Consider the following 11092-nt stretch of genomic DNA (forward strand, 5'->3'; position numbering starts at 1 on the left):
AGGGGGAAGCGATCACACAGCGGATTTTGGGGTTTGGGTGCGATGTGTGCGAGAGCACGGCGCGTTGTGCCGGAGAGAGATGAAGCGGGAGGAGATGAGAACGGGTGAGTTTGGGGAGCCCGGAGGAAACACCCCTGTGGCGAGCTCGCCTCGAGCCCGCTTGCTTTATTGCACAGAAAGCTCGAAAGACAACCAAAAAATAAAGAAATACGTAAACAATAATAATAATAATAATTAATAATAATAATAAAGTGTCTGTCTTTTGCTGTTAGCCCGGGCCAACCGCCCCCAACCGCCGTCGCCCGTAGCAACGGCGGGGGGCGGGCGCCGGGTGGCCGTGAGGGGAGCCGGGGCGGGCCCGTGAGGGGAGCCGGGGCGGGCCGTTAGCGGCCGTTGGGGGCCGTTGGCGGCCGTTAGCGGGATGCCGGGCGGAGCGGGGCGGCGGCATGGCGGCCGCCTGGCGCTGCCCGGCCTGTGCCGAGCCCTGCGCGGCGCCTCGGCTGCTGCCGTGCCTGCACTCGCTGTGTGCGCCCTGCCTGAGGCGGCTCGGCAGGCTGGGGGAGCCGGCGCGGGCGGGCATCGCCACAGCCACCACAGCCACCACAGCCGCCGCCATCAGCGTGCTGTGCCCGCTGTGCGACGCCGAGGTGGTGCTGCCGCCGGGAGGGGTCGGGCAGCTCCCCCCCGACTACGTGGCGCTGGGCCGAGGCCGGCCGGGCTGCGACCTGTGCGCCCAAGGGGCGGCCGTGGGGCGCTGCCAGACGTGCGGGGCCGCCCTCTGCCCCTTCTGCCGCCAGGCACACAGGTGAGGCGCCTTCCTCCCCGCGGGGTGGTTTGTGACCTCGGAGGGGGTCTCGGCAGCAGGGCAGGAGGGAGAGGTGGCCGCAGGCGGGTTAGGAGGTGGAGAGGAGGAGGCTGCGGTGAGCAGGGTGAGGAGAGTTTTATCCTTGGGATAAAAGCGTCAGGAAGCCTGGGTGGCCTTCTGAGGCAAGGAGGTCACAGGCCGGCTGAGGAAAACTCCCACAGGCACCAGGCAGGGCAGTCTCTTAGCCTGGGTTAATCAGCTCGGCCTTTTCCCTCTTCATTCACTGCTCCTTTCCATTTCATAGCAAATTCCTTCCCCAGAAGGAGCCGCTCGCTGCCCTTCCCCCTGCCGATACTGGTGCCTGTGGTGAAATGGCTTAGACTCTTACTTACCTTTCCGTGGGGCTGCAATTTTCAGCATACCATTCCGGTTAGCTAATGCCTTGCAGCCCCTGCGAGCTGCTGAAGAGCGATAGACCGAGACCTTGATTGGCAGCCTGCTGCTGCACTGACAGAAATAGCTGTACAGGGGCATAAAGCAGCAGAAAATTTGTCCCAGTGGCATGCTTCCTGTCATACGAACGGGTATCATTTCTTTGCCCTGTTAACATCTGCAGGCTTGCACCTGCCTTTTCCTGATGGTGTAACAGAACAGGGGCCAAGGAAAACAGTTTTGAAGAGATTTCTCGGTGGGCAGGGAAGATTTCTAAGTATCTGAGTGCCACTGTCGTGTCTTGTGGAATAAGTGAGAGATGTCTTAGGTCAAAGTCAGGGAAGTGTCAATGTGAAGGACGTTAAGGAAATAATGGTAGAAGGCATTGAAAGTGTGCTGGACCCAAGGGAAATCACTGGGAAGCAAAAGCAAAATAGACCACATCCTGCTCTGTGATTAGCTTGCTTTGTGTTGCCAGAACAACTCTAGAGCTTGGTCCTCAGGGTGTTTCTCTGCCTATGGCTCAGAGCTCCCTCTGCAACTACCAGAAGTCAGCTTCTGCACATGTAGTCATTAGTGCAGGAGACAAGGAAGGAGGGACAGCTTTTACGTTCTGGTCAGTAACCAGCTGACGGCATTCAAAACAGCACAAAATGAAAATACTCCCCTGCAGCCCTGTCACACGGTGGGTGGCTCTTCGTATCCAATCCTTGGTCTCCATTGAGTGGGGTCTAACCTGGCAGCGAAAGGAAATGGGGTTTGACTTTCGTAATAACCAATGTTTTACCAACAGACTGTCGTCCGGCTGTTCCCTGAACTAGATTTCTCCCTAAGGGTTATTAGAGCTCATTTGCCTCAGCACATTTAAAGCTGGTGGAAATCATTGGGCTGACAGTTAAGGAACCTGACACTGCCTGTTCCTATCCAGACCTGACTGTGGGTGAGCAACGCTGTTTCAAGACTTTCCACATCACCCACCTGCTGCCTTTGTCACGGCAGGCTCTGGGGGTAATTGCAGCAACCCCACTTCTGTCAGGCTCTGTGCAGGGGATGCTGTCAGGAGCAGCCTGACAGCCCGCTCCCTGGTCTCTGTGTGGCAATGGTGGGGCACGCGGTTCTTGTGTCTGAAAATTGTGCTGACAGCATACAGGGAGCCAGGGAGCAGCCTCTAATGAGCTGTTTGCAAATGCTGTCCTCTTTTGTCTAGAGCCTTGTCCTCAGGTCCTTCGTGCAGAGTGAATTTCAGGGGATGCAGGAGGGAGCAGCGCACAGTCTGTACAGACCGGCGTTCACAAGGGGTCTTGGGTGCTTGCATTGCGTGTCCAACGTGCATAAATTCATGGTTGCTCTCTTCTAGGAGACAGAAGAAGACTGCCTCTCATGCTGTGACAGAGCTGGAGAGCAGCAAGGACTGTGGCCAGGCTGGGAGGCCTCTTTTCTGCCCGTCCCATCCATCGGAGGAGCTCCGGCTGTTCTGCGAGCAGTGTGACCAGCCCGTGTGCCGGGACTGTGTCGTGGACAGGCACCGGCAGCACCCCTATGACTTGGCCAGCAACGTTGTCCACAGGCACGGGGACTCCCTGCGGGTGCTGCTGGAAAGCACCCAGCAGCGCGTGAGCACCCTGGAGGACGCGCTGAGCCAGATCGATGGCATGGGCAGTGCCGTCCGCGTTCGTGCAGAGGCCGTGGCCGCAGAGATCTGTCTGTTTGCCAGCGGGTACGTGAAAGCCATCGAGGAGCACCGGGAGCGGCTGCTGAAGCAGCTGGAGGACTTGAAGGTGCAGAAGGAAAACCTGCTGCACTTGCAGAAGGCCCAGCTGCAGCAGCTGCTGCTGGACATGAGGACAGGCATGGAGTTCACGGAGCGCTTGCTGAGCAGCGGCTCGGACCTGGAGATCCTCATCACCAAAGGGGTGGTGGCAAGCCGGCTGGCGAAGCTGAACAGTGTCACCTACAGCACCCGCCCCAGCGTGGACGACAGCATCCAGTTCTCTCCCCAGGAGAGGGCAGGGCAATGTTGCGGCTATGAGGTTTTTGGGGCCATTCTCAATAAAGTGGTTGATCCAGCCAAGTGTACCCTGCACGGGGAAGGTAATGGGGTGCCGTGCCGCTCAGTGCTCCCTAAAGTCACCTCTCCGTTCCCTGTACCCATGCAGCGTGCGGCTTAAGGCGCCGGGGGCTCCCTGCAGGCCAGGGGGGCAGAGGGATGCAGCAGGCTGGAGCCCTGCTAGAGGTGGCAGCTGCTGGGGATGAGATCCCACAGGAGCTGTGCCAAGCAGGGAGCCCGAGAGCCAGCTGCAGCCGCCCTCTGCAACATCACTGACAGACCCAGGGCTCCTTCACTCCTTCCCATGTCAAAGGGTAAGCGCTGAGGTTCCCAGGGCTCCATGCTGCACGGTGGGGCTCTTCCTGCTCCCCCCAGCTTGCACAGTGCACCTGGAGGTGGGAAGTCTCCAGCTGGGCCATGAGCACCCTGGTCCATACAGGGTGGTCCATACAGGGCTCTCTGCACTCTCCTGGTCCCCAGCGGTGCATTTGCTTTTTCCTGTGGGTGGAGGGAGCTGTATAGCCAGCAGCAGAGCCCTGGGTATGCTCTGATAGGAGTGAAATGCTACCAAGTGGGCAGGAGGTGGCAATTGTGGCTCTTTTGAATCCTTTCTTGTCCTGTTTCTCTGCCTTGCAGATCTCTGCATCGCCCGTCAGAACGAGCTGACTGGCTTTACCCTGCTCTGCAATGACACCACGGGAGAGCAGATGCGGAGGGGAGGAGAGGCCGTCAGGGTCACCATCACCCACAAGGACAAGAAGGATTGGTGGGTATTTCAGCAAAAAAAAACAAAACACAGACAGTGGGTTTGCTTTTCTGTCTCCTTTCCCCTGGCTCCCTCCTCGTTTGGGCAGGTGGGTGGAAGTGCTTCAGCATCTGGGTCATGATCTGGAGGGGGAAAAGGCAGGGGAAAAGGCAGGACGGTTCTTCCCACCAGCATAGCAGTGCTTCCTAGAGGTCATTTACAGCCGTGTGGAGTTTGACTCACACTTGTAACGAGTCTTCAAGGTTTCAGTTCACAGTGGGTATTGCACATTGTCAGAGCGAGCTGTTGCTGCTTCCCCCACACCACCACCAGCAGACACCTAGGGCGCCTGTTTTGTTAATACCTAACGAGTGTAGAACAACATCAGAGTTAGACAGCCAGGCCACTCAGCCCAGGAACCTCTGGCAGTTGATGGAAGTGCTTAAATTAACGTTCTGGGGAAAAAAAAAGATCATTGTTAGGACTTCATCATGCTTCTTCCTGTAGTTGCAAGTGTTGAGCACTTTAACATGCTTGGAGGTTTTCTAGCACAAGCAGGGAAGGCTGCACTTGACCTCCCATTTCCACAGTGAAAATGACCGACCAGAAAAATATTTTGTAACTGTTTCCATGCCACGCTTCTTCTTTGAAGCAGCGAGACCTTAATGCAAATAACAGAATCAGTTGGGGTTCAGTTCTTTAGAAAAGCTTCTGTTCTGTTTTATAGCGCACACACTGCAGCTAGAGCACGAAACCAGCTTAACTTGTTCCAGGATTCAGTCTTGGGGGGATGACCTGATGGAAAAAGGGATAGGACGCTAAAATTCCTTGCTATGGGGAAGTATTGATGAGCCATACAGAAACTACTGGGTGCACAGGTGCCTGTCAATAAAATATCATTGTTCAAGAATGTTGTTCCAACGTACCTTCCTCTGTCAGGTGTGCTCGTGTTGTGGGAAGGTGTAAACAGGAGGTTTATGTGGATTTTGCTTTGTGGGGTAGAGGTCGCTGTGGCCACATTAACTCAGTTTCTTGTTCCTGTGCTTGTACAGTTGCTACATCCGTTGCTGAAAGCTGTCTGGCTCTGGGGAGAGGCACAGCAGCTACTGAAGAGCACGAAGTGTCACCACACAGTTCATGGCAGGAAATGATGTAGGCAGCTGTACTGATGTGAAGCGGTGGGGGATGGGGATTACAACCTACAAATCTGGAAGATTAAAGACGTTCATGTCGCGGGGCACAAGAGACTAATTAGTGAGGAGTAGGGAGAACACCTCCTCTCCGCAGAGCTGCTTGCTAATTTTCTGCAGAAAGCTCTTCCTGTGAAACAGGCCATCAGTTCCCAAGGAACTAGCTGATGCTTTTTCCCTGTCACTCTGTCCACCAGCGTCCCTTTAAAACCTAGTGAGCTTCACTTGGGAAAGGGGGGATTCACCAGCAAGGACCTAGAACTCCTCAGAGAGTCGAAGAGAAAAGCTGGGCTCAATGCAGTTGGGTAGTGGTTGAAGTGACTCAAACCTGCCTTACGTCTTCCTCATGGGCTCTCCTGGAGGCAAGCTGCTCTTTGAAGCTTTGAGTTTACCCCATTTCTGAGGGCTCTTATCAGATGGGATCATCTGGTTTGCAAGTGTGCTGTCAGTCACCTTCTGCTCTTTCAGTGCTGCCACAAATCCTTGCAGCACAGCTTAGCTTTGTGTGACTTCCTTTGCATGGTTATTGCAGCTCCCGGTAGCAGGTGTATGTGAAAGCCGCTCAGTGCTCGAGCATTGCTCACGCATCCTGTCGAGCTCACTCGAGACCCACAGCTGCTGAACATGGGTGAGGATGAGGAGCCGACCACATATCTAGGCCAAACAGTGGTTTATGTGTGAATTCGGGAGCAGTTTTCTGCCAGTCAGTGACCTCTGGGACTCCTCTTTGTCTGTTCGTAGTGCAGTCAAACCAACGGTGTGTGATAACGGTGATGGGACCTACCATGTTTCCTACAGCCCTGAGGAGCCAGGCTTATATGCTGTCTGCGTCTGTGTGAAGGGGCAGCATGTACAGGTAGCATTTCTTTTCTTTTTTCTTTTTTTATTGGTTCTTCTTTACACTTTTTCCTTTCTAAGTATTTGCTTAAAATCTTCCTAAGGATTGCTGCTATCGCTTGGCAGTTAAAACTGATCATATTGATCTGTGACCGACAGGATCACCCGGTTGTTTTTCTGCAAATGCAGACACACCATCTGATATTATCCTCTGCTTGCTTGTCCTCCGCAGGGCTCGCCATTCACCCTGACGGTGAAAAGCAAGTTCCGCAAGCACCAAGGAGTGTTCCACTGCTGCACGTTTTGCTCGAGTGGAGGGCAGAAAGCCGCTCGCTGCGCCTGTGGGGGGACCATGCCAGGTGAGCGTGCAGCTTTCCCTGTGCTGCTCACATCAGGAGGGTTTGTTTGTTTGGTCATTCCCCTTTTTTATGGAACCCTGGCAATTTTGGGTTTAAATACACATGTACCTCCCTTTCTTAGACAAGTCCTGGGGCTGAAGCACTCGCTTCGTGGCACATTGGGATTTTCTGACCCCCTCTTGGTCAAGCTGATGGTGCCTTTTCTCTTGCAGGTGGCTACCAAGGCTGTGGCCATGGGCACAAAGGCCACCCTGGCTGTCCCCACTGGTCATGCTGTGGACAAGTCACAAAGAGCTCAGAGTGTTTGGGGCCACCCAATGACAGCTCACAGAGGAGCTTGCTCAGGACGGTGGCACTCTGAGCAGCCAGGTGAGCCCCTGGGAGCTCAGGTCCTTCCTGGTGGATGAACGCAAGCCACAAAGATCCCCACAATCACTACAGAGCCTTGTTGCCAGAAAATACACAGTGCGACGGGTGTGAACTGAGGAATGGGATGAGGGAAAATAAAATTGTGCCTTTTGTTCCGCCTGGGGTTGTGTGTGCAAGGTTGTTTTGTGCCCGAACAGGAGCAAATTCCAGGAGTTGTACTGATGCCCGCACTTTTGAGGACTCAGGACCTGTGGGTTCAGCCTCTGAGGGGAAACTCGGTCTGAGCAGTTACCTCACAGGAGGGTCAAGGTGTACCTCATTCTGTGGGATCAGCAGTCTGCTGTCCTTCTCCAGAGGCCAAAGCTGCTTGTTGGGGCGCATTCCAGTCTTTGTGTTCGTGCTTGGGAGAGGCTTGGCAGCCTCAGTGCGGCCTCTGCCTCCCCCTCAGGTACCTGGCTGGGTTCTGGCCTCGAATGTGTGCATATAGCACAGTCGCACTCCTGGGATCTGTTGTGTTTGCAGCTCTCTTGTTTTCTCCAGGTGAGCTGTAGTCTCGTTACACTCTCCCTGCAAAGTAGGAGCAAGGCAGATCAGTAATTTAACTGAAAAATTCAAGAAAAACCCACGGCACTGATGAGCACAGGAACTAGAATGTAATTCACTTGGTCTGCGTGTTCTCCATGGAGGTGGTTTGGGACACAACATTGTTGGGGGTGATGTGGGATCCAGGAGAGCATCTGTCTCTCCAAGGAAAGGTTTGAGGGCTCTGTAGGAGCCAGAGGTGCAAGCGCACAGGTAGCTGTCCCAAACTTAGGGAAGAGCAGCATCAAGAGATGTATTTCAGCAGATCTGCTGGATTTGTCTTGCCAATGCTCTGATTTTAGGAGAGCTTGTTCCCTTCACCCCAGGGGAGGAAGGATGCATCTACTGGGTTTGTATGCATGCTGCCAACCTATAGCTGGGGAAGCAGCTTCTTTGAGGAGGAGGAAGAGGCAATTTCTTGTGAGGGCAACTGTAAGTGTGCAGATTGCTGCCTGCCACTTGCCTGGGTACCTTCCTGAACAAAACACGGTTGTGCCGATGACACCGGGAACGCTGCTGCCCCGGGAGTAACTTCAGCCCCAGGTGCATGTCGCTGGGGTCTCGTAGCACTGCCTGGGGAGCCGGGCTGGGGACAAAGGTCTGACTGTTGGTCACTGGGGAGAGGAATGCTGCTCTAGTGTCAACAGCGGGGGCTGGTTCTGGCTTTCTGAAGGATAATAGCCGGGTTGTTAAAGTAGAAATCTGTGCTGTCTGTTTGCTTGCTCAGGCCTAAAAGACTGATGTGTTGTTCTTCCCTCCTACAAAGCCAGTTTGGGAACCTCTTCCTCCCAGCACAGGAGACAGATAGCCTTATGCAAATGCTGGTTAGAGCTGTCCATTAATCATCCAGAAAGGGCTGTCAGACAGGGCAAGGTTAGGCAGTTTAAGTCTCCAAGTTAGGCAATTTAAGCCTCCGAGCTGCTGACTCTGAAATTTCAAAGTGAAAGTTTAATTTGAGGCAATCTTTAATGGAACAAACTGTAACCCATTCTTGTCCTCGCTATGTGCTCAGAAACGGAAGATGTTGTAAAAAGAAATGTGGCGTTTTTTTTCTGTGCCTTTCTATTTCTTGCCCTCCCACCCCTCCATGTGTGTCGGTTTTAATTGGAACTTCCCAGCTGTGTTACAGAGGGAAGGCATAAGCACGGCACTGCCTTCTCGGCACAAAAGTTCTGTCTAAAATATCACTGTCCTCTCCAACACAAAGGAGCGTGGAGCTGAAGAACGTGTTTTCATGTTATGCATCTCTTACACACCCTGGCGCTGATATTTTCCAAGAAGCTGATTGTGAGAATTACACCAGTGAACACAAAACCTTCAGGGAACTGCAGCCAAAAAAAAAAAAAAAGAAGGAAAGAAAGGAAGTGATGAAGGTGAGGAGAAGCTTTCAGAGGCAGGAGGATGACTTAGTCTCCAGGCAGGGAAAACATGGGAGGGTAGCGGATCCTACTGTGGTGATTCTCACCCACTTCCAGCCCAGGGCAGCTCACCACCTCCCTGTTTTGAGGTGAGGACTTGCTCTGGCTGCTGCCTCTTCCACCTTCCGTTCAAGCTGAGGTGAGGCCAGGCACAGGCAGAGCTGATGAGGCAGCGCCAGGCTCTCCTTCCAGCCTCCAGGCTGGGTCCACCGGTGCATCCATCTGCAGTGCCCCTCAAGCACCTCTTGACACCATTGTTAGTGGTGTGGGACACGAGGCTAGAATGGTCTCCAACATTTTGGGCCAAATCCCAAGGATAGCTTTCATCTTTTTCAGCCTGCTGACCGCCTTCACCTCTCTTGAACGTTTCATCAAGTTCTGCTGCTTGTCAGCCGGCTGAAACTGCATCTTCTCCTGGTTCTTCTCCTTCACAGATACCTTCCCCAGCTTTCCAGTGACGTTGAAATAAGGCATGAACGTGCTGTGAGGGAACTCTCCTGGAACAATTATTACTTCTGGAGTTGTACCACGAAGGGCATGTCTGGTTCTTGTGCCCATGCCTCCTGCAGACCACTGAATGTCTTCTTGCCCTTCCCCCCTCCTTTATTATTATTACTTTTTTTCTTCCTGACCCACTTTCAGCCCTTCCTGCCCACACCGTTCCCTCATGCGGGCAAGAGGCAGCGTGTGATGTGGCCAGCCCTGGGGCCCAGCAAAACCAGTAACCCTTTGGGCCTTCTGCAGCCTCAGCCAAGGAAGCCAATGTCTCTTCTCCAGACGCTCACCAGCTTTCAGACCATGTGGGACCAGCTCCTGCCATCACGTCTGGTGGGATATCGCTAATAAATCCAGAAGTGGTAAGAGCTGAAAGGATTCTGTTACCACAGATCCTTATTTTTTTTTTATGTCAGGTATCCTTAATAGCTCATTTTTTACCTTACAAACATATGGAGAGGGGTAGTCTCCAGCCTGAGAACTACTCTGTAATTAACGTGATGTTACCCCGGGTGAATGGGACCTGCCCTGGTCCCCCCAGCGCTGCCTGTGCCCGAGCCAGACCTGTTTTTCCAAAGTGGCAGTAACCTGATCGTCGCCCCAGAGTTAACCAGTGCTGAAAGGGGACACCTGGTTCACGCAGTGCACCAAGGGCAGCTGTAAATCAGGTGTCACCGAGGGCAAGAGGATGTTTCTTCAAGTTTATTTTCCACCAGATGGGATGGCCTAGAGCTATTCTTATCTTCTAGTAATGCCTTGCTAATCTGCGACAAGTTTGGTGATCAGCAAAATGCTACAAAATGAATCAGACTAAAAAGTGTTATTCCTTGCCAAAGCAGAGAGGAAGTGAAAACTGTATAAAGTCTGCATTTTAAGTTTAAACTATCGCAAACATCACGGGGCATAAGCGATTCTGAGATGTCCTTTCCTCAGTTCCATTCAGAGGCTGCACGATGAAGGACGAGCTTTCAGTAGCAGCCCGTCTTGGAGCATTAGGAGTAGACTTTGCAGCTAGTTTGGTTACTGATGAGTGTTAATATTATGCTGCATCTTTATCTGAACATCTAATGTTGTTTTTTTTTGGTGTTGGTGGTGATTGTTTTGTTGTTGGTTTTGGTTAGACTGGGTATAGGGCTTGACTGTTCCCAGTTCCTCCAGACATCATCATTTTTGCTAGCTCCCACCAACCACCGAAACTCACTGGAGATGTCAAAGGACTATCAAAAATTCCCCTTTAACCATCTTTCCTGGAAAGCAGTCCACACATAGATGATAAAATATGCAGGTTCCCTTTCGGGAAACCAAACAGTGGTGAAAGCTGCCTTCCCTTCTCTTCTCTTCATCTTCGTCTCTCTGCCCTTCTCAGCCTCTTATCCCCAGGAGTTACTCAGCCTAATCCCAGCCTCAAGTGAGACCAGACACTGAGGGAAAGGCTCAGAGAGTCTGCTCTAGTTTCTTTCCTTTGCATCCCCTCATGTCCACTGTAACAACTCTGAAAGCAGCAGGAGCTGGGCTCAGGGAAGAGAAGTAGGTTGGTCTGGAGGAGTCCAGCAGAAGAAAATATCAGTCAGAAAAGGGGCCATCGCCACACCGATCTGGTTCTTCTGAGCTCAGAGGAACCTCTTAGCACGGAGCAGAGAGGTAGAAGAAGCTGCATGTTGCAAATGGGGCCAGGAAGGGGACCCACAGGTGGGACCTGTCTGCACCCCACCAGTGATGGGTCAGCTGCGGATCTGTGTGGGAGACTGCTGCACTCTGACCTCAGGATCATCCAGCTACCAGACCATGGACTGTGTTATATTTTATTTTAAAT

General features: G+C 52.9%; 1 protein-coding gene across 1 annotated transcript; it reads left to right on the forward strand.

The window, feature by feature from the left end:
* Positions 1-369: 369 nt before the first annotated feature.
* On the forward strand, positions 370-6947 carry TRIM45 (tripartite motif containing 45). Its single transcript, XM_027449688.3, has 6 exons — positions 370-805; positions 2595-3328; positions 3921-4050; positions 5961-6075; positions 6289-6415; positions 6628-6947. The coding sequence occupies exons 1-6, from the start codon at positions 447-449 to the stop codon at positions 6774-6776; spliced, it is 1614 nt and encodes a 537-aa protein (XP_027305489.3). The 5' UTR covers positions 370-446; the 3' UTR covers positions 6777-6947.
* Positions 6948-11092: the final 4145 nt, after the last annotated feature.

This window comes from Anas platyrhynchos, chromosome 1, assembly GCF_047663525.1.
Source record: "Anas platyrhynchos isolate ZD024472 breed Pekin duck chromosome 1, IASCAAS_PekinDuck_T2T, whole genome shotgun sequence".
In the NCBI taxonomy this organism is placed as follows: Eukaryota; Metazoa; Chordata; class Aves; order Anseriformes; family Anatidae; genus Anas; species Anas platyrhynchos.